The 21,647-nt window shown below is 68.2% G+C and overlaps 1 protein-coding gene across 1 annotated transcript in view; it reads left to right on the plus strand.

Annotated features, from left to right (window-relative positions):
• DOCK6 (dedicator of cytokinesis 6) overlaps positions 1-21,647 on the plus strand; it is a 59,024-nt gene that overhangs the window by 30,886 nt on the left and 6,491 nt on the right. The window contains 28 exon segments of the mRNA XM_074935434.1: positions 1,251-1,368; positions 2,161-2,231; positions 3,029-3,167; positions 3,678-3,779; positions 4,256-4,342; positions 5,028-5,259; positions 6,164-6,325; positions 6,744-6,919; positions 7,304-7,408; positions 7,689-7,775; positions 9,257-9,352; positions 9,698-9,838; positions 10,982-11,095; positions 11,783-11,953; positions 12,268-12,407; positions 12,926-13,095; positions 13,559-13,710; positions 14,165-14,347; positions 15,023-15,149; positions 16,673-16,757; positions 17,166-17,262; positions 17,786-17,920; positions 18,865-19,017; positions 19,324-19,482; positions 19,825-19,925; positions 20,386-20,578; positions 21,057-21,200; positions 21,407-21,538. Of these exon segments, the coding sequence (XP_074791535.1) occupies positions 1,251-1,368; positions 2,161-2,231; positions 3,029-3,167; positions 3,678-3,779; positions 4,256-4,342; positions 5,028-5,259; positions 6,164-6,325; positions 6,744-6,919; positions 7,304-7,408; positions 7,689-7,775; positions 9,257-9,352; positions 9,698-9,838; positions 10,982-11,095; positions 11,783-11,953; positions 12,268-12,407; positions 12,926-13,095; positions 13,559-13,710; positions 14,165-14,347; positions 15,023-15,149; positions 16,673-16,757; positions 17,166-17,262; positions 17,786-17,920; positions 18,865-19,017; positions 19,324-19,482; positions 19,825-19,925; positions 20,386-20,578; positions 21,057-21,200; positions 21,407-21,538 (3,772 nt within the window).

Consider the following 21,647-nt stretch of genomic DNA (forward strand, 5'->3'; position numbering starts at 1 on the left):
GTCATCCTCCTCCAGCTGCACGATTAACTGTGCTTTGGTGAACTTTCCAATGCTCAACCCTCTCTTTTTGCACAGGGTTACAATGTCCTTCTTAAGAAGACGGTGACAGACCATCACTCCACTCTTCCCAAGTTGTTGTGGACTCACAGGCCTGTGTGCTCGCAGCTCCCCACGGTTTCCAGGGAGAACCCCTAGTGTGCCAGCCCTTCTCGAGGTCACCACCTCTTTGCCAGGGTCGAGCTGCAGACTCCTCCGCCCCTGGGACCGCTCGCTGCAGTCCCCCGGGGGACCCTGTTACTGCAAAAGTCCTTTTCTCTGGTCACACAATCCTAGGGGTTAACCGCCCCCTGAAACCGTCTCTCTCTGAATCTTCAGCACGCCTAGTCCCCATCAATCCCCCTTTGTTTTACTGCTCCCCAGTCACTTACTGCAGGAAGCGCCATCCACGGGGTGCAGTAGATCCCACCGCTGCCACCAGTTGTCACGGAGTGCCCGGGCGATGCTCTGGAACTGCTCCCCATGAAGCCAGTCAGGACTCTGGGGCAGTCGCCTTCCGGTGAGCAGCCTGTCCGCAGGGCAAACAGCTCACACGGCTTCCACCTTCCTGGGTCTGACCTCAGAGCATTCAGCATCCTCTGCCCCTCCGTGTGCTTCCCACAGCGAGACTGCTCAGGCGGGGCTCCTGGGGAAGCCAGAGGGTCCTGCACCCCAACTTCGCAGTCAGACGGGACTCTCAGCCAGCCAGTAAAACAGAGGTTTATTAGACGACAGGAACATGGTCTAAAACAGAGCTTGCAGGTGCAGAGAACAGGACCCCTCAGCTGGGTCCATTTTGGAGGGCAGTGAGCCAGACAACCACGTCTGCACTTCACTCCATGTCCTAGCCAGCCCCAAACTGAAACTCCCTCCAGCCCCCCCTCCTCTGGGCTTTGTTCCTTTCCCAGGCCAGGAGGTCACCTGATTCCTTTGTTCTCCAACCCTTTAGCTCTCACCTTGCAGGGGGGAAGGGTCCAGGCCATCAGTTGCCAGGAAACAGGGTGTCGGCCATTCTCTGTGTCCAGACCCCTGCACACACCTGCCCTCTAGGGCTCTGCAGTGATCATACACCCTTACCCCACCACCTAGATACTTAAGAACTGCATAAGGGAAATTGAGGCACCCCCACAATATTCGGAGGAACCATTAAGAACAGTCCCACTTCGTCACACTGGGCCCCGCTGACCCCCTGCGTGTCTCTCCCGCCCTCCCAGGAACCTGCTCTACGTCTACCCCCACAGTCTGAACTTCAGCAGCCGCCAGGGCTCGGTGCGCAACATCGCCGTGAAGGTGCAGTTCATGGCGGGCGAGGACCCCAGCCAGGCCCTGCCGGTGAGTGCCGGCCCCAGCCCAGAGCTCCCCGGTCCCCCCCTCCCCCCCCCCCGGGAGCGACAGCCGGCAGGGGCACCCAGCTCCTTCCACCCCAGGGCGCAGCCAGGGCACCTGTGCCGATGGCCCGTTCGGGGGGCAGCAGAAATGGACCCGAGAAAGGGGTGAAGCCGAAATGGGTCTGTCCCATCCCCCCCGCTGAGAGCCGGCACCGCCCCTCCCTGCTTGCAGCCCAGAAGCAGAGTATGGCCGAGCAAGAGGCTGGGGGGCCCTGGCCCTACGCCAAAGCGCCATCCCGGGGCGGGAGGGATGGGGTACCCTGGGGGTGCTGGGCCCGTGGGGGTGACAGGCTCTGGCTCTCCTTGGGGCGTCACCGAGCCGCAGCCTCCAGCCCGTCTCGGGATTTCAGGGGCCTGGCTGGAGAGTTTTGCCTCCTCGGAGCTGCCAAGCCTGAGACACCCCAAAAACGCCCAGGCTTCAGGGGAGCCACAGGTTGCCTGCGAACTCAGGGCCCTTCGAGGCACTTCACGTCAGCCCCGAGATCAGGTGGGGGGCCCCCAGCTCTGCGATGTTAATAGGGGGCACCCAAAGCTTCCAGCCAAAGGTTAAACTCTCTCCAGGAGCCCAGGGAGGTTAGACCCACGCCTGGTGCCTGAACCCCCTTGGCAGCACTGTCCCTCTCCCATCTCTTGCCATAGTTTTGTTCTGTGACCGTCCCGCCTGTCTGCCCCAGGCCAGGGGTGGCCGCAGTTCAACCCCCCCTCACCTGGTGTCACCTCATTTCTCTTTCACCAGGTGATATTTGGCAAGTCGAGCTGCAGCGAGTTTACGAGGGAGGCCTACACGGCCGTGGTGTATCACAGCAGGTGAGCGCTGCCCACCCAGCTGTCGAGGCCGGCGGGGGCCTATTTCAGTAAATACGGTAACCCGCCTAGGGGTGTCTGGGTGGGGGGTGCTAAGCTGGATTTGGGGAGGCTATTTCAGTTAATACGGTAACCTGCCTAGGGGTGTCTGGGTAGGGGTGCTAAGCTGGATGGGGGGGGGCTATTTCAGTTAATACGGTAACCCGCCTAGGGGTGTCTGGGTGGGGGTGTTAAGCTGGATTGGGGGGGGCTATTTCAGTTAATACGGTAACCCGCCTAGGGGTGTCTGGGTGGGGGGTGCTAAGCTGGATTTGGGGAGGCTATTTCAGTTAATATGGTAACCTGCCTAGGGGTGTCTGGGTGGGGGTGCTAAGCTGGATGGGGGGGGCTATTTCAGTTAATATGGTAACCTGCCTAGGGGTGTCTGGGTGGGGGTGCTAAACTGGATGGGGGGGGGGCTATTTCAGTTAATACGGTAACCCGCCTAGGGGTGTCTGGGTGGGGGGTGCTAAGCTGGATGGGGGGGGCTATTTCAGTTAATATGGTAACCTGCCTAGGGGTGTCTGGGTGGGGGTGCTAAGCTGGATGGGGGGGGCTATTTCAGTTAATACGGTAACCTGCCTAGGGGTGTCTGGGTTGAGGGGGGCGCTGGGCCAGGCCGGTCTCTGCCGTGGGCCGGGGCCCAGGGCAGCCCCCCAGCCTGGAGATCGGGGGGGGGGCTTTCAGTGCCTGAGCGTGGGGATCGGGGGGTGCCCCGGGCGGATGGCTTGGGGCCCTCACTGCCTGCTGGCGCCCCCCAGGTGCCCCGAGTTCTACGAGGAGTTCAAGCTGCGGATCCCGCCCGCCCTGACGGACAATCACCACCTGCTCTTCACCTTCTACCACATCAGCTGTCAGCCGAAGCAGAACACGCCGCTGGAGACGCCCGTTGGCTACACGGTCCGCCTGGCCCCGGGGGCCTCCTCCCTGCCCCCCCGGAACCTCCCCAGGGCCTCGGACCCCCAAATCCCTGCCCCCCGGAACCTCCCCCACCCCTGGTCCCCCTGCAGGCCCACGTCCCTGCCCCCCGGGAACCTCCCCAGGGCCTCAGACCCTCAAATCCCTGCCCCTGGGAACCTCCCCCACCCCGGTCCCCCTGCAGGCCCGCGTCCCTGCCCCCCGGAACCTCCCCAGGGCCTCGGACCCCCAAATCCCTGCCCCTGGGAACCTCCCCCACCCCTGGTCCCCCTGCAGGCCCGCGTCCCTGCCCCCCGGGAACCTCCCCAGGCCCTCGGAACCCCAAATCCCTGCCCCCTGGGAACCTCCCTAGCCCTGAGGCCCCCTGCCTTGTGTCCCTGCCCCGGGAACCTCCCCAGCCGCTCGGACCCCCCGCCCTGTGTCTGGGTCCCCCAGGAACCTCCCTACCCCATGGCCCAGTCCCCCGGTCTCATCCCCGCTCTCTCCCGCCAGTGGATCCCACTGCTGCAGCACGGCCGTCTGCGGACGGGGCCCCTCTGCCTGCCCGTGTCGGTGGAGAAGCCCCCGCCCAGCTACTCCGTGCTCACCCCTGACGTAAGTAGGCACGATGGCTCCGTGGCAGCCCTGGGCCGGCTGGACCCAGTGCTCCGGCCCCTGGCCCGAGGGGGCACCGGTCGGCTTGGGCTGGGCTCTGGGAGGTGCGTGTCCAGGCCAGCAGACCCAGTCTGGACCTCGCAGGGCCCTGCTGGGACCTCCCCACACCCAGCGCCCTCGCCCAGTGAGGCCGGGGTGGGGGAGTCAGCCCCCTTTGAGACGGGGCTAAGCAGGGCCGGACGGGGGTGTCCTTCCTTTGGGCACTACCTGCCCTGCAGCTGGCAGGGAAACTGAGTCACGGGGGCGTGGTCAGATCCCAAGAGGGAGCACTGCCGTGCCCTCTGCCCATGGGGATGGGGTGGGAGCGGGTGCAGGGGCCGGGCCCCGGGTAGGGGCGGGTGTGGGGGGCCGGGGGAGGGAGTGGGGCCGGGAGCGGTCAGGGGCTGGGGCCCACGGCTCTCCCTCCCCGCCGGCAGGTGCAGCTCCCCGGCATGAAGTGGGTCGATAACCACAAGGGGGTGTTTCACGTGGAGCTGCTGGCCGTGTCCTCGGTGCACACGCAGGTGAGGGGGGGCTGGGGGGGCATCCTGGCGGGCTGGAGCTGTGTGGTTCCCCAGCGGGGGGTGGGGAAGTGGTGTGGGGGGAATGGGGGGTGCTGGAACTGGGATCCCCGGGGGGTGGGGTGGGTAGGGGGATGGGGGAGGTTGGGGGTGCTCTGTAAGGCTTCCCAGTGGGGTGGGGAGGTACGGGGGATGGGGGTCGAGGCTCCAGGGCACCGTGTCTAGTTACTGCGCGTCGGGCGCTTTGCCCAGCTGCGCTGGGTCCCCGGGGGCCTGGCTGAGGATCTGGGCCCTGCCCATCGTCCTCATGCGCCATCTGTCTCTGGGGCTGGGATTGGGGCCTGCGCCCCCTGGCTCCAGACCCGCTGCCCCAGCTCTTGGCCATCATGCGCCCCCTGGCTCCAGCCCTAGCCCCCTTCTGCCAACGTACCCAGCATCCCTGTGGCTGATGGATCTGATCCATCTGTGCCCGCACTACGTACCCACTGGGGTGCCCCGTGGGGAGCTAGAGCCTGGCGTTGGGGGCCAGGACTCCTGGGTCCATTTCCCAGCTCATTGGTCCCCCCCCTTGCACTGGGGGGCACTAGTGCAAGAGGTTGGATTGGCCCCAGCCAGTGCTGGGAGATCCCAGGAGCTGGGGCTGCCACCCCACCCCCCCCCGGTGCCACCTGCCCCTGTCCCCCGGCAGGACCCCGCCCTGGATAAGTTCTTCACGCTGGGCCACGTGCTGGAGGAGAGCAACTTCCCGGTGCGCCTGCGGGACGCTGTGCTGACCGAGAGCAGCGTGGAGGGGGAGCTGCGGGCCAGCGTGGCGGGGCTGCGGGGGGCCGGCCTGGGGCCACTGCTGGCCCACTGCCACCAGGTCCTGGACAAGCTGCTGCTGCTCATCGCCCGGCCACCCGTCATCGGGGGCCAGATTGGTGAGTGCCCGGCCACCCCGCGGGGACCTCGCCCTGTGATCGGGGGGAGCCCGGCGCCCCCGCCACCCCGCGGGGACCTTGCCCTGTGATCGGGGGGAGCCCGGCGCCCCCCCCGCCACCCCGCGGGGACCTTGCCCTGTGTTCGGGGGGTGCCCGGCGCCCCCGCCACCCCACAGGGACCTCGCCCTGTGTTCGGGGGGAGCCCGGCCCTCCCCACAGGGACCTCGCCCTGTGATTGGGCAGTGCCTGCCTCCCCCACCTGGGGTTCTCAGTGCCCGATCACCAGAGTACCTAGTGCTGTCCCCCGACCCCCACGGGGACCTCGCCCCCCTGATCACCGGATTACCTGGCCTCTCTTTCCCCCACCCGCCCCGCAAGGATCTCGGCCCCTGAGTGTCAGGGGCCAGAGCAGCGAGTTCCAGGCTTAACAGGATCTGGAAAAAGGGAATGGGTGGGTCTGTCGTTTTCTGCCGATCGAATTCTGCCCACCCACCTCTGCTCCTCCTGGGGACTCACTCACCCCCTTTCCAGGCCTGCGGGGGCAGCACTGGGTCCCCTCCCCCTTCCCAGGCTAGGTGCTAGGCTAGGGAAGACCGCCAGTCAGGGGGGGCTTTTTACACAGTCGCACCCCGGGTCACAACCGGGAAATCGTGTCGGAGCCCCCGCCCCAGGGGAGCCTTAGCCCTGGTGTCCTGAAGGGAAAACTGAGGCACCGGGAGGGGCAGTGGCTTGCCTGTGATTGGCCAGAGGCAGAGCTAAGGACTCCCGCGTGCCAGGGCAGGGCTCCCCGCACTGGGCCAGGACTGATGGGGACCTGCTCCCGTGCCCCAGGGAGAGGAACCCAGGAGTCCTGGGGCCCAGCCCTGCCCCGGCTCACCCCCGCCCGCTTTGCGTCTTCCCTCAGTCAACCTGGGCCGCGCCGCCTTCGAGGCCATGGCCGTCATGGTGAACCAGATCCACCAGGGCCTGGAGGCCAGCCAGAGCCAGCACGGCCACAATCCGCTGCTGGCCGCCTACATCCACTTCGCCTTCCGCCTGCCCGCCGAGCCGCCGGCCCCGGGGAGCGGTGAGCTGGGGGGGCAGAGCCCCTGGGGCTCGTTGGCTGGGGGAGCTCCGGGAAGCCGGCCCCTTAACATCCATGGGGCTGTGAGTTCTGGGGGGGCGGGGCGGCTGCTGGGGACCAGTTCTCAGGGGCGTGGGGGAGGCAGGGGCTGCTTCTGGGGAGGGGTGGGTGGGAGGAGTCCAGTGGGGAGGGGAGGGCTGCTCCCAGGGAGGTGGAGAGGGGGGTCCTTGGGAATGGGGGCAGAGTCGGGGAGGGGAACTGGGCTGAGATGCAGGACTCCTGGGTTCTCACCCCAGCCCTGGGAGGGGAGTGGGGTGTGGTGGTTAGAGCAGGGGGCTGGGAGCCAGGACTCCTGGGTTCTCCAAGGGGGTTAAAATGCCTCCCCACCCCCTTGACCCCCCCCCGGGTGTGTTTGTTCCAGAGGCCGGGACGCCGCCCCATGGGGCTGCCATCCAGTGCGCCACCCTGTCCCGCGCCTCCGGCCGCCCCGCCAGCCTCAACCTGTCGCGCTCCAAGAGCATCAGCAACAGCAACCCCGACCTGGCCACCGCGCCCGGCTCCCCCGACGACGAGGTGCAGAAGATCCTGGGCAGCAAAGTAAGGCCGGCGCTGGCTGCGCCCTGGGGAGGGGCGCCCGGGGCCCGGACCCCCGACCCCCTTCCTGGGCTCTGACGCTCCCCCGGGGCGCTCTGCACCCTCCGGGGTGGAATTGGCCCCCTGGGTCGGCCCTTCCCCGCGGTCCGTGCAAGCCGCCGGTCGGGGCACGGCTCCCCCGTCCCCTGCCACCTTCCCCGCTTGGTGCTTTCGGGCTGGGGCTGCTCCGGTGGTGGGTCGCTCTGGGGGGGGCCTTTCCTCCCGGTTCCCGTCTGCAATCCTGCCGTGGGCTGGGGGTGGGCGGGGGTCCTGCTCTTGGCTCTGAATCCGCCCTCCCCCTGGTGACGGCTCTCGCTGCTCTCTTCTCTCCCGGCGGCCGCGGTGCAGGGGATCGACCGCTCGCACTCCTGGGTGAACTCGGCCTACGCCCCCGGCGGGCCCAAGGCCGTGCTCCGCCGGAACCCGCCCAGCTCCAGCGCCGACCTCAAACAGGTGCCCCTTCCCCCTTCTCCGCTTCGCTTGCCAGCCGCGTCGGGCCCCCACCGGGCCCCCGGCCCGCCCAGCGCTGACCCCTGCTGGTGGGGAGCGAGGCCTGCGGTGCCACTTCTCTGTCGCTCGGCACCTCCGCCCGGGGTGGGCGGGTAGAGCCGGAGCAGACCCCGCATGGGGCACGGGGTGTGGGGGGGCTCGTCCATCACATCTCTCCTCTGCTCCATCCTCTTGTTCCATTAACTCCTCTCCTCCATCGTCGCGGCCCCCCCGCACCCCACAGGCCTGCGAGCGAAGCTCTAACCGCCTCTCCTCTTTCCTGGAGCGCCCCTCCGCGCCTGCCGCCCCCACCAGGCCGACCGCCAAGAAGGTAGAGGGGGCGGGAGGGCGGCCCAGCAAAAATCGGGAGGCGGGGGGATGGTTCTTGCTCACTACAGCTGATCCTCAGGCTCACCCCACCCACCCCCTGCATCCACCCATGGGACAGAGGACACCCGGGGTGGGGGGGGGTGTCTCATGATCAAAGCCCAAGGCTGGGAGCCTGGACTCCTGGGTTCTGTCCCCCGTGCTGGGAGGGGAGTGGGAGCTAGTGGTGAGAGTGGGGGGGCTGGGAGCCAGGACTCCTGGGTTCCATCCCTGGCTCTAGGAGCGGGAAGTGATGTAATGGCTAAAGCTGGAGCACTGGGAGTCCGGTCCTCTGCCCCCAGCCTTGCCACTGACGTCCTGTGTGGCCTGGGGTAGGTCACGTCCCTTTTCTGTGCCTCAGTTTCCCCACTGATAACGCTTAGCCTCACTGGGGTGACAGGAGGCCGAGTTAACGAACCCCAGGAAAGTGCTTGGAGCCCTGCCCTGGAGAGTCCCGGTGTGTCGTTAAAGTGTTGAGTCGGTCCTGGGCTGTGATCCCGCCCACGCCCGACGCATTATTCAGAATCCCCTCGCTCCAAAATCGTTCCGTGCCCCGGGTACCCCGGCCGGACAGAGAGAGAATCCGGGTCGGGGCGAGACGTCTCCTTTCAGACAGGTTCCATCTATCACCCCCCAGCTAAAATCTCCTGTCTCTGTTACTCTCCATCCATCTTCTGCCCTGCGCCCCATCACCATCCACCCCTCCTCTGCCATGTCTGCGTGAGCCGCCTTCCACCTCAGCCCCTCGCTGGCTTCCTCGCCGGCGTGCCCAGGGAGCGCCCGGCTGGGCCGCTTTCCCCTCCAGGTTCGCAGCCTCGGGCCGGCGGGGAGGTGCAGCCACCGGGCGGGTCCCGCAGCCGAGGGCAGGCCCGGCGCCCAGTGGTAGCCGTGAGCTAACGGAGGGGCCCAGTGTGTTTCGGGGGGAGACGCTGCAGACCGGCCGTGGGCCGTAAGGAATTCCGGCAGGGCCGTGCTGGGGCCAGACGAACCCAGGGTCTGTCCCTGCCCTGGGCACCTCTCCGGAGCGTTTCCGCCGCTCGGCCCGCCCAGGCAGGCGTCGGTGGGGAGCGGGGTACCGTTCCCAGGCCAGGAGGACTGCCCGAGCCAGGCCTGGCGCATGCCAGCTGGGCTGGACCCACGTAGCTGAGTCTCCCCTGCGCCTCGGTTCCCCACCTGTGCCGAGGGGTCAGAACCTGGCCTGGCCATGGTGGGGGGGGCGCGGTTGTGTGGACTGGGGAGCAGGAAGGGTGATGGGGGCCGGCGTAAATCAGTGTAAATTCCTGCTGGGGCCAGGCCTCGGAGCAGTGGGGGAGGGGGAAGACGCTTGATGCCCCAGCCCGGGAGGAGACCCCCCCCTCCCCCGGTGTTACTCCCTTGGTGCTGCCGGCCATGTCGTGTCGTCCCCCCCCCCCCCCCCCGGTTAACCACCCGTCCGTCTCTGCCCAGCTGCTGCACGAGGAGCTGGCCCTGCAATGGGTGGTGAGCACCAGCGCCGTGCGCGAGGCCGTGATACGCCAGGCCTGGTTCTTCTTCCGGCTGCTGGTGAGTGCCCAGGAGGGGCCCCTCCCTCAGCCCCCTTGGCCCTGGCAGCCCCCCTAGTGTCCGGGCTCCCCCAGCATTAGCTCCGTGTCCATCGTCTCGCCACGCATCGGCCTTGGCCTGGCAGCTCCCCAGCACCATCCCTGGGCTCATGGGGCGGGGAAGGGGCCGGCGCCTCCTGCTGGGGAGGGAGGCTCCAGGCTGCGGTTCTGGCAGCAGGTGGCTGCCGTCCCCTGGTGGGGGGTTCCTTGGTCCCCACGGCTCCTGCCCCCCCTGCAGCTTCCCCTCCCCCCGGTGGCCCCTGCCTGCCCCCCGCCCGTGCCCAGCGCTGGCGGCTCTCGCCCGCAGGGGAAGAGCATGGCCCTGCATCTGCACCAGGCCGAGAAGCTGGAGGCCCCGCGCCGGGTGCGCTTCCCCAGCCGCTTCGTGGACGACATCGCCGCCCTGGTGGGCGCCGTCAGCATCGAGATCGCCACCCGCTACCAGAAGGTCGGTGCCCCCACCCGCCCCCCGGACACCTGACCTGCCCCCCCGCCCCCCTTCCCGTTAAGCTGTCCCCCCATTGTCATCTATCCCCTGCTCATCTGTCCATCTAGGTATCCAGCCAGCCCCCCGTAACCCACCCGTGTGTCCCTCCCTCCATCCTCAGCCTGTCCGGCCCCACATTGTCCATCCATCCCCTATCCCCCGCCGGCCAGCCCCCCTGTTATCCATATGCTCCTCCTGTCTGCCCCTCCCTCCGCCTGCCCTTGCTGGCCCCCAGCCCAGCCTCCTCTCTCACCCCACCCATTGTTCCTGGACTGCTTGGAGTCCCGTGTCCCTGGGGGGCTGTCATGGTGTCCCCGGGCGATGCTCTGGAACGGCTCCCCATGAAGCCAGGCAGGACTCTGGGGAAGTCTCCTCTCTGGGAGCAGCCTGTCTTCAGGACACACAGCTCACCCGGCTTCCACCTTCCTGGGTCTGACCTTGGAGCATTCAGCATCCTCTGCCCCTCCGTGCACTTCCCCCAGCGAGTCCGCCCAGGCGGGGTCCTGGGGAAGCCAGAGGGTCCTGCCCCCCAACTCCGCAGTCAGACGGGACTCTCAGCCAGCCAGTAAAACAGAGCTTTATTAGACAACAGGAACATGGTCTAACACAGAGCTTGTAGGTGCAGAGAACAGGACCCCTCAGCCGGGTCCATTCTGGGGGGCAGTGAGCCAGACAACCACGTCTGCCCTTCACTCCACGTCCCCAGCCAGCCCCAAACTGAAACTCTTTCCAGCCCCTCCTCCTCTGGGCTTTGTCCCTTTCCCTGGGCCAGGAGGTCACCTGGTTCCTTTGTTCTCCAACCCTTCAGCTCTCACCTTGCAGGTGGGAAGGGCCCAGGCCATCAGTGGCCAGGAAACAGGGTATCGGCCATTCTCTGTGTCCAGACCCCTGCACACACCTGCCCTCTAGGGCTCTGCAAGGACCATACACCCTTACCCCACCCCCTAGAGACTTAAGAACTGCCTAGGGGAAACCGAGGCACCCCCACACTATTCAGAGGAAGCATGAAGAACAGTCCCGCTTCGTCACACCCTTGCTCCTGGACTGCTTGGAGCCCCGTGTCCCTGGGGGCATAAACACCGCCCCCCGGCCTTGTCTCGGCAGGACGTGGAGCTGGTGGAGCGCCTCAACAGCAGCCTGGCCTCCTTCCTCAACGACCTGCTCTCCCTGATGGACCGCGGCTTCGTCTTCGGCCTCATCCGCGCCTACTACAAGCAGGTTGGCTGGGGCAGGCTTCCCACGGGACATCCTGGGGCCGGGCCGGGCCAGGCCAGGGCTTTGAAACCCCCCTAGGGTGGTCGGTTCTCCACTTTGAGCTGCGGCCTCAGAACCGGGGTGGGGTGGGGGGCTCTGCCACCGGGCTACGGGAGATCAGCCAGCAAACTCCCAGAGCTGGGGAGGGGGTGGGCACGGGGGGCTAGAGTGGGTGGGGGGGACAGGCGGGAAAGAGGGGTGTTGGGGGGGACGGTTGAGCAGAGGGGCAGGCAGGAAAGGGGGCGGTCGGGGGGGAACAGCTGGGCTGGGGGGGCAGGCGGGAAAGGGGGTGGTCAGGGGGGAAGCAGGCGGGAAAGGGGGTGGTCGGGGGGGACAGTTGAGCCGGGGGGGCAGGCGAGAAAGGGGGTGGTCGGGGGGGCAGCTGGACCGGCGGGGGCGGGCAGGCGGGAAAGGGGGTGGTCGGGGGGGAAGCAGGCGGGAAAGGGGGTGGTCGGGGGGGACAGTTGAGCCGGGGGGGCAGGCGGGAAAGGGGGAGGTCGGGGGGGCAGCTGGACCAGCGGGGGCGGGCAGGCGGGAAAAGGGGCCGTCGGGAGGGGGGCAGCTGGACTGGGGGGATTACCTGGGGAGCTGTCAGCTGCTGGGCTTTCCCCGGCAGCCCGTCCCCCCCGTCACGGGCTGCGTCCCCCCCAGATCGGTAACCGGCTGCCGAGCGCCCAGAACCCCCCCGCCCTGGTGGCGCTGCGCCTGGATTTCCTGCGCGTCGTCTGCAGCCACGAGCACTACGTCAGCCTGAACCTGCCCTGGCACCGCCTCTCGCCGCCCGCCTCGCCCTCGCCCTCCGTGTCCTCCGCCACCTCCCAGGTACGGCCCGCGGCCAGGCCCAAGCCCCCGGGCCCCTCCGGAGCGGAGCAAAATCCACCCTGGGCCCGGGGGCTCCGTCTCTGCCTGGGGGTGCCAGTCTGGGGAGGTCCCACGCCGAGCTCTGGCACCCCCGGCCCCGCCATCACAGCCGGAGGGAGCCCTCGGCTGGTGGGCAGCACCGCGGGGGGGACCCAGGCATGGGGCAGTGGCTGGCCAGGCGGTTCCTGTTCCCATGGCTCTTCCCCGCCCCCGCCCTTGTGCCACCTTCTCCCCCCACCCCCTGTGCTCCCAGCTCATGCCCGCTCGTCCCGCAGGGCTCGGCCTTCTCCAGCCCGGCGCAGGACCCGCGGGTGGCCAGCATGTTCGAGCTGTCGGGGCCTTACCGCCGGCAGCATTTCCTGGCGGGGCTGGTGTTGACGGAGCTGGCGCTCGTCCTGGAGCCGGACGCCGAAGGGTGAGCGGGGTCCCCCGGCCGCTCTCCCGGGGAGGCCCGGGTCCCCCCTGCGATCCAGCCCAGAGCTCGCGAGAGCTTCCCGCGGGTGGATGGGCCCAGGACTCCTGGGTTCTATCCCAGGTCAGGGAAGGGAGTTGGGTGCAGTGGTTAGAGCAGGGGGGCTGGGAGCCCAGACTCCTGGGTTCTTGCCCCAGCTCTGGGAGGGGAGTGCGATGCAGTGGGTAGAGCGGGATGGGGCTGGGAGCCCGGACTCCTGGGTTCTTGCCCCAGCTCGAGAGGGGGAGTTGGGTGTAGTTGTTAGAGCAGGGGGGGCTGGGAGCCCGGATGCCTGGGTTCTATCCCAGCTCGGGGAGGGGAATTGGGTGGAATGGTTAGAGCAGGGGGGCTGGGGGCCTGGACTCCTGGGTTCTTGCCCCAGCTCGGGGAGGGGAGTTGGGTGCAGTGGGTAGAGCGGGGAAGTCTCATTCCCAGGCCCCGTCTCACGCAGCCCCTCCTTCCCGCCCCCCCCCCCCCCGCAGCATCTTCTTCCTGCACAAGAAGGCCATCAGTGCCCTGCACAGTCTGCTGTGCAGCCACGACGCCGACGCCCGCTATGCCGCCCCCCCCGCCCGCGCCCACGTGGCCCGGCTGTACCTGCCACTCCTCAGCATCGCCCTGGACGCCCTGCCACAGCTCTACGACTTCACCGGTGAGCAGGGAGGGCTCAGACCTGCCGGGCAGCCCCCCCCCGAGAGTACACGGCAACGCCCAGCCAGCCCCTGGCTCTAACCACTAGACCCCGCTCCCCTCCCGGAGCCGGGGAGAGAACCCAGGAGTCCTGGCTCCCAGCCGCTGGCTCTAACCTGCCAGCCTCCACTCCCCTCCCAGAGCCGGGGAGAGAACCCAGGAGTCCTGGCTCCCAGCCCCCCCTGCTCTAACCCACCAGCCTCCACTCCCCTCCCCGAGCCGGAGAGAGAACCTAGGAGTCCTGGCTCTCAGCCCCTCTACTCTAACCCACTAGACCCCGTCCCCTTCCCAGAGCCGGGGAGAGAACCCAGGAGTCCAAGCTCCAGCCACTCCAGCTCCTGGCTCTGTTCCCTTTTCTCTGTCCGGGGACCCCCCAGGCTGCCTAGTGCCCCGACACCCCCCAGCCCTGCGCTCTCTCCCCCCAGAGAACCACAGTCCACGTGGGCGCCTGGTCACTGTGCCAGGGGATGAAGGAGACAGCGACAGCGGCAGCATCAGCCAGTCAGTGGCCATGGCCATCGCCGGCTCCCCGCTGCCCCACGCCCACCGGGCCAGCCCCTTCCTGCTGCCAGCAGCCGTGAGTACCTGTCGGGGCGCGGGGGTAGGAGGGGAGCCTAGAGGCCCCCCAGGACATCAGAGCAACCCCAGTCTCTGGAGATGGAGAGCTCTCTTTCCAGGGACCCCTCCCTCCCAGAGCTGGAGAGAGAACCCAGGCGTCCTGGCTCCCAGCCCCCGCCCTCTAACAACTAGACCCCCACCTGGAGCCAGGAGTGGCTCCCCTTCGAGCACAGCGCCCCCTGGGGGTGGGTGGCATCTGCAGGCTCATTAGGCCTTGCAGGGCTGTCCCTAGTGAGCAGCTGGGCATGGGCGGGGTGGGGCCTGCCCCCAGGATCGATCCTGGGCCCCAGCTGTGAGAGTGAAAACAGGGGCTGGGAATGGGGGGCAGCTGCTGGAGGGCACCCCATGGGGTACGGTCCTGGAGCTCCCCCCAGCCGGGCGCGGATGGGCGCTGACCCCGTCTCTCCCCGCAGCCCCCCCGCCCGGGTGGCACTCTGTCGGCCGAGGCGAGCCGCACCCTGCTGGCCTGCCTGCTGTGGGTGCTGAAGAACGGGGACGCAGGGGCGCTGCAAGGCTGGTTTGCGGAGCTGTCCCCCCTGCACCTCGGCCGCCTCCTCGACCTGCTCTACCTCTGCGTGGCCTGCTTCGAGTATAAGGTGGGGGGATTTGGGGGGACCCAGTGAGCCGGGGGGCTCTGGGGGCAGAGATCCAGTGGGTGGGGGGCAGATCTGGGGGGGAAACCCAGTGAGCCGTGGGGATCTGGGGGCAGGGATCCAGAGGTTGGGGGGGCAGATCTGGGGGGGAACCCAGCGGGCCGGGGGTGGATCTGGGGGGAATCCAGTGGGTCGGGGGGATCTGGGGGCAGGGATCCAGAGGTCGGGGGGGGCAGATCTCGGGGGGAACCCAGAGGGCCGGGCGGATCTGGAGGCAGGGATCCAGAGGTCAGGGGGGCAGATCTGGGGGGGAACCCAGCGGGCTGGGCGGATCTGGGGGCAGGGATCCAGGGGGCAGATCTGTGGGGGGAACCCGGCGGGGTGGGGCAGGGCGGTCCCCAGACACAGCCCTGAGCATCCGGGCCCCCTGGGGCTCCATGTAGGGTGCAGCGCCCCCTGCAGGCTGTGTGCCCTGGCCGGGGGCCCCTCATCTCCAGCCTCTGTCCAGGTTGCTGGGGGGCCCCTCCCCTGCCCAGCCCCACTTGGAGTCGCAGGGGCCCATGCTGGGGGGCTGGGTCTGATTCCCTGGGGAACCTTCCATCAGCCCCCCAGTGCTTAATCCGGCTCCCTGCGGCCGCCCCCGACCCCAGCCCTGTTCTCACCCCCCCACTCCCGCAGGGCAGGAAGGCCTTCGAGCGCATCAGCAGCCTGGCCTTTAAGAAGTCGCTGGACATGAAGGCGCGGCTGGAGGAGGCCATCCTGGGCACCGTCGGGGCGCGCCAGGAGATGGTGCGGCGCAGCAGGGGTGAGCCGGGGCAGGGGGAGGGGGACAGTGGCCTGACACCCCCCCCCCCCCCGGTCACAAGAGCCAGAGTGACAGCTTCTCGTGGGTGGGGGGGAGCAGCGCCATGGGGCTGAGCCATGGCCCTGCCCCCCCCGGCCCTGCCCCCCCTGCTACTGGCCCTGCCCCTGCCCCCCTGGCCACTGCCCCCCCCCCCCCGCACTGGCTCTGTCCTGCCCTGCCCCGCCCCCGGTAACAATGCTGGTTCTGGTGGGACCCAGCTGAGAGGTGCCAAGTCAGGACACATTGCTGAGAGCAGGGAGGGCTTTTGCAAACTAAGGCAAACCAAACCCGCCAGCCAGCGAGGACTTGGGTCTCACCCCACCGGCTAGCCACGAGTCAGGCCGGCAATGCCCTCAGACGCGCCCGTTTCCCAGGATCCCCACCAGCGCCGCTCGCCGTGGGGACGCACGGTTATGAAAACCAATTTGCCAGTAAAAGAAAGGCGGTTCTCCCGATCCCAACGGACCAAGCCCCAGACCCCGGGACGAGTCAGCTCTTACCCACAAATCACGCTGTTGCCCATCCTTTAGCATCTAAAAGCTGAAGGTTTATTGATCAAAGGAAACCGAGGTCGGTGAGAGCCAGCACTGGTGAAATGGAATCAGTCCCATCCAGTAACGGCCAAGTTCTTGGGTCAGGCTTGTAGCAGGGATGGAATAAGCGGCAGGTTCAAATCAAGTCTCTGGAGAACGTCCCCAGCTGGGAGGGGTCCTTCCGTCCCGGGTTCAGAGCTTCCGTGTGTAGCAAGGTCCCTCCAGAGGTGAGCAGCAGGACAAACGACCAGGTGGGAGGGGTTTTCAGGGCCTGTTATATTCTCTGCCCATGGGAGGACGCCCCTCCATTCCCACTGTGGAAATCACAGCAGCAAGATGGAGTCTGGAGTCACATAGGCAAGTCACATGTCCATGCATGCCTCAGTTTGCCGTTCTTTACCTGTTAGTTTGAGTTCCCAGGAAAGCTCAGATGTGGATTGGCATCTCCCAAAGTCCATTGTCAGCGAAGTGTTTCTGGATTGGGCACTTTCGGAGAATAGTCCCTTCTCAAGAAGCTGGCCAAATACTTCACTGAGGCTGCTTAGAATCATAACACATAACAGTCATAACGTGTCACACACACACACACACACACACACTCTTACACACCCCATCGTCATAACCAGCAACTCGCAACCTCTCCATAGACCCCGTCCTGGACCTCCTTTGTACAAGATTTGGTGCAACTACAGGACCTTGGTTGCAACAATGATCTATACGGTACCTGTTCACGTCAGTAACGTTACACCCCCTTGTCGGCCCTGGCCCTGCCCCGCCAGCCCTGCTTCTGGCCCTGGCCAACCCTGCCCACTGCACCTGCCAGACTCCCCCAGCCTGTGGGCTGCCCCCCCCAGCCCCTGCTGTGCCACGCCTGCCTCTGCCCACCCCAGCCTGCAGCTCCCCCAGCCCCTGCCATGCAGCTCCTGACACACACCCCCCGCCTTCCCGCAGAGCGCAGCCCCCTGGGGGGCCAGGAGAGCGTTCGCTGGAGGAAGAACCTTGCCCACTGGCGCCCGAACTCCGAGAAGGTGGACAAGTGCGTGTGCTGCCACACCTGGGGCCCTGGGGTGGGGGGCGCTGGGAGACACTGGGGGCACCGGGCTGGGATGGGAGGGGGGTGTGGGGGCATCGGGCTGGGGGGTGCTGGGCAGGGCCCAGGATGGGAGTGATGCCAGGGAGCCCGGGGCACTGTGGGGGGCTGATCCGGGGGGGGGGGCTCCATGCTAGGGGGTGCTGGGGCCTGGGTGGGGGGTGGATGCTGGGGAGCACTGTGTTGGGCACTGGGGGGCCATGGGGTGGGTGGGGGCACCGGGCAGGGACCAGGATGGGAGTGACGCCAAGGAGCCCGTGGCACTGCGGGGGGCTGGCCCTGGGGAGTGGCAGGCTGGGGGGTGGAGGGGTGGGGGGCTGGGAGGGTGGATGCTGATGCCCCGCTCTCCCCCAGGAGCCGGGAGGAGGTGGAGCAGGAGGTGCTGGTGGAGGGGAACCTGGCGACCGAGGCCAACCTGGTGGTGCTGGACACACTGGAGATCATCGTCCAGGTGGGGGCAAGGCGGAGTTAACCCCTTCCCTCCCAGCGCCCCCCACACCCCAGCAGCTGCCGCTGACCTGTCCTGCCCCCTCCCAGAGCTGGGGATGGAACCCAGGAGTCCTGGCTCCCAGCTCCTGCCTCTAACAACCAGCCCCTGCTCCCTGTGAACATCAGGGACTGGTTGCCCCAGGAGGCTCCGCCCTCCCGGCCCCCCAGGCAATACCCCCAACCCCACAAGCTCTGCCCTCCTGCTCCTTCCTCTCCCACCTTGGGTGAGCTCCACCCCCACTCCCCAGAGCACCACCCTCCCGGCCCCTCCCCCTGGCAAGCTCCACCTTCCTGGCCCCTCCCCCTGGTGAGCTCCGCCCTCCCAGCCTCTCCCCTGGCAAGCTCCTCCCCCTGGCAAGCTCTGCCCTCCCGGCCCCTCCCCCTGGCAAGCTCCGCCCTCCCCCTGGCAAGCTCCGCCCTCCCGGCCCCTCCCCTGGCAAGCTCCTCCCCCTGGGAGCTCCGCCCTCACGGCCCGTGTCCCGCAGACGGTGCTGCTGGCGGAGGCCAAGGAGAGCGTGCTGGACGGGGTGCTGCGGGTGCTGCTCCATGGCATGGCCTGCACGCCCAGTGCCCTCTTCCTGCAGCACTGCTTCGCCTCCCAGAGGGCGCTGGTGAGCAAGGTGAGTGGGGCCCCCCGTGCGGCCCCCCGGCTCCCCAGCGGGGCCGCGCTCCGCTGCCTCCGAGTAGCCGCGCCCCGGGACTGGGGCAGGTGCCCGCTGGCTCAGCCCAGCCGGGGCAGGTCGATCCAGGGGCCCCAAGATCCATGGCCCGCGGGGAGCTGGCGGGGGGGTGGACAGGGTGACTGGGCTGCTGGGAGAAGGACTCTGTCTGCACATGGGGGCCCCTGGGCAGCGGGAGATCGGAGTCCGGGGCGGGTTCGCCTGGGCCCGTCCCATTGGTGGCTGGGCCGGGCCAGCTCTGAGGGGGTTGCGCCCGGGTTTGTGTGACTCCATCCAGAGGGGGTGGTGAAGCCAGGATGGGAACCCAACCCCCTGCTGCAGCTGCTGGGCCCTCCAGCAAGCCAGGCGAGAACCCAGGTGTCCTGGCTCCCAGCGCTTCCTGCCAGCGCAGGGCGAGAACCCAGGTGTCCTGGCTCCCAGCGCCCCCCCAACTTTCCAGCCACTGGACCCCGCTCCCTGCCAGCGCAGGGCGAGAACCCAGGCGTCCTGGCTCCCAGCGCCCCCCCATATTCCAGCCACTGGACCCCGCTCCCTGCCAGCGCCGGGCGAGAACCCAGACATCCTGGCTCCCAGGGGCCCCCCACATTCCAGTCACCAGACCCCGCTCCCTGCCAGCCCCGGGACGGGACTCAGGCATCCTGGCTCCCAGCACTCCCTGCCAGCGCCGGGCGAGAACCCAGACGTCCTGGCTCCCAGTGCCCCCCCAACATTCCAGCCCCTGGACCCCACTCCCTGCCAGCGCCAGGCAAGAACCCAGGCGTCCTGGCTCCCAGCGCCCCCCCCCCACATTCCAGCCCCTGGACCCTGCTCCCTGCCAGCCCCGGGCGAGAACCCAGGCGTCCTGGCCTCCAGGGGCGGCTGTAACCCCTCTCCCCGTGGCACAGTTCCCGGAGATGCTGTTCGAGGAGGACACGGAGCTCTGCGCCGACCTGTGCCTGCGGCTGCTGCGACATTGCAGCAGCCGGGTGGCTGCCATCCGCACCCACGCCAGCGCCTCCCTCTACCTGCTCATGCGCCAGAACTTCGAGATCGGCCACGTGAGTGCAGCCCCCCCTCCCCCGCCCCGCTGGGCATGGCCCCCACTCCCCGCCCGCTGCCATGCGGCTGTCTCTGGGGTGGAGCGCAGCCGTCGGATGGGCCGTCTGGGGCACGCCACCGGCTCCTTTGCAAGAGGAAGGTGGGGGCGGTTTGTTGGAGGCTCCGGGCTGCCAGGGAGCTCGGGCACAGCCAGCCGGCGGGATCCCAGGGGCTGTCTGGGCATCCCCTGCCCTCACCCCCGTGCCAGGAGCCGGGCAGCAGGGGGCGCCGCAGGTTCCTCGGCTCAGCCCCTCCTCTCCCCGCAGAACTTTGCCCGGGTGAAGATGCAGGTGACCATGTCGCTCTCCTCGCTCGTCGGGACCTCTTCCAACTTCAACGAGGAGCATCTGCGGCGCTCGCTGAAAACCATCCTGACCTACACCGAGGAGGACGCCGGGCTGCGGGACAGCAGTTTCGCCGAGCAGGTACGGGGTGGGCAAGCCCACTGCACGGCACCTTCCCTGATTGACAGGCCCCCAGCCAGCCAGGCCCCCCCGCTGTGCCCCCTGAGGGCCCATTCCTGTAGCTGAGTGGGTACCGGGCCCTGTTCCCATGGTAGTGGCGGGGGGCGCACAGGGTCCCCTCGACAGCCTGGGGCTGGTCCAGCCAAGGGCTCCTCGACTCTCGGCCCCCTGTGGCAGGCCGGTGCGTGGCCGGCTCTGCTGGGGGCCCTGGCCCAGCCGCGCTCCCGGAGCGGCGCTGGCAGTGTGGGGTGATGGGCAGGGAGGGGGGAGTCTGAGCCCCGGCCCCCCCGCTGTCCCCCCCAGGTGCAGGACCTCGTCTTCAACCTGCACATGATCCTCACCGACACCGTCAAGATGAAGGAGCATCAGGAGGATCCGGAGATGCTGATAGACCTGATGTACAGGTGAGAGCCCCGGCCACGCCCCCAGCCATGGCCACGCCCCCAGCCTGCTCCTCCAGCGTCCTCCCCCACGCCCCATCCGCCCCCAGCCAGGTTCCCGGTCCTGCCCACCCGCGTGCACTGCCCAGCACTGTCCAGGCAGGAATACAGCACCCCCCCCACCCCCCGCAACTCCCGGGGAGTGGCACCTCCCAGTAGAGAAGTGGGGGGCTGAGGAGCAGAGAGGAGACTTGTCACAAGCTAACGGACTGAGTCCTGGGTTCCAGCCCCCCACTCCAACCGACTAGACCCCCCCTCCCCTCCCCGGGCTGGCGAGAGAACCCAGGTGTCCTGGCTCTCAGCCCTCCCCCACCGCCGCTCTAACCCACTAGTCGTCCCGTCCCGTCCCGTCTCCCCCCCCCCCCCCCTCCGGACCAGGGAGAGAACCCAGGCGTCCTGGCTCTCAGCCCCTGTTTCTTCCCAGGATCGCCAAGGGCTACCAGAACTCCCCGGACCTGCGGCTGACGTGGCTGCAGAACATGGCGGCCAAGCACTCGTCGCAGGGGAACCACGCCGAGGCGGCCCAGTGCCTGGTGCACGCGGCCGCGCTGGTGGCCGAGTACCTGAGCATGCTGGAGGACTGTCGCTACCTGCCCGTGGGCTGCGTCTCCTTCCAGGTGAGCGGGGGGTGGCAGAGGAGATCGGGGACGGTGCCCCCTCGAGTGCTGACCAGACACACCACCCCTGCCAGGGGGAGAAGGAGAGAACCCAGGAGTCCTGGCTCCCAGACCCATGCTCTGACCCCTAGACCCCACCCCGCTCCCCTCCCTGAGCTGGGGGGAGAACCCAGGAGTCCTGGCTTCCAGCCCCCGCCCCCCGCTCCAACCCACCAGCCCCAACTCCCCTCCAGAGCCAGGGAGAGAACCCAGGAGTCCTGGCCCCCAGCCCCATGCTCTGACCATTAGACCCCGCTCCCCTCCCTGAGCTGAGGAGAGAACCCAGGAGTCCTGGCTGCCCCCCCCCCCCACCCTTCTAACACTAGAGCCTCCTCCCTGTCCCATCCCCGGGCAGGCCTGCCCGCTGACCCGCCCGCCCGTGGGGAGCAGTGGGGGGTTCTCAGACCCCCCAGCCCCGCTCACCACCCGTCTCCGGCAGGGCATCTCGTCCAACGTGCTGGAGGAGTCGGCCGTCTCGGACGACGTGCTGGCCCCCGACGAAGAGGGGATCTGCTCCGGGAAGTTCTTCACCGAGCTGGGGCTCGTGGGGCTGCTGGAGCAGGCAGCCGCCTTCTTCACCATGGTGAGCGCCAGTGAACGGCCCTACTCCCGCCGCCGGCCGAGGGAGGGAGCCAGCGTGGCCCTGAGCCTGCCCCTGGCGGGGGAAGGGGCAGTGCGTGGGGCGTTGGGAGGGGGTGTCTGGGCCTGGGGGAGCTGGGCAGGGGGCAGACTATTTGCCCCCTTTGCTCACGTGGCTGGGGGGCTGCCGTCCCCGTCTGACCCCCCCAGGGCGGGCTGTACGAGGCGGTGAACGAGGTCTACAAGATCCTCATCCCCATCCACGAGGCCAACCGGGAGTTCAAGAAGCTGGCGGCACTGCACGGCAACCTGCAGGACGCCTTCAGCAAGATCACCAGCCAGGTGAGCGCCCGCTGCAGGCACAGCTGGGGGCCGCGCGGGCCGGGGCCCTGCAGCCTCGGGGCCATGGGTCCTGGAGGGGGCGGCTCCAGTGGGTGGTGTTGGGACCGAG

Source organism: Natator depressus, chromosome 20, assembly GCF_965152275.1.
Source record: "Natator depressus isolate rNatDep1 chromosome 20, rNatDep2.hap1, whole genome shotgun sequence".
NCBI classification, from domain to species: Eukaryota; Metazoa; Chordata; order Testudines; family Cheloniidae; genus Natator; species Natator depressus.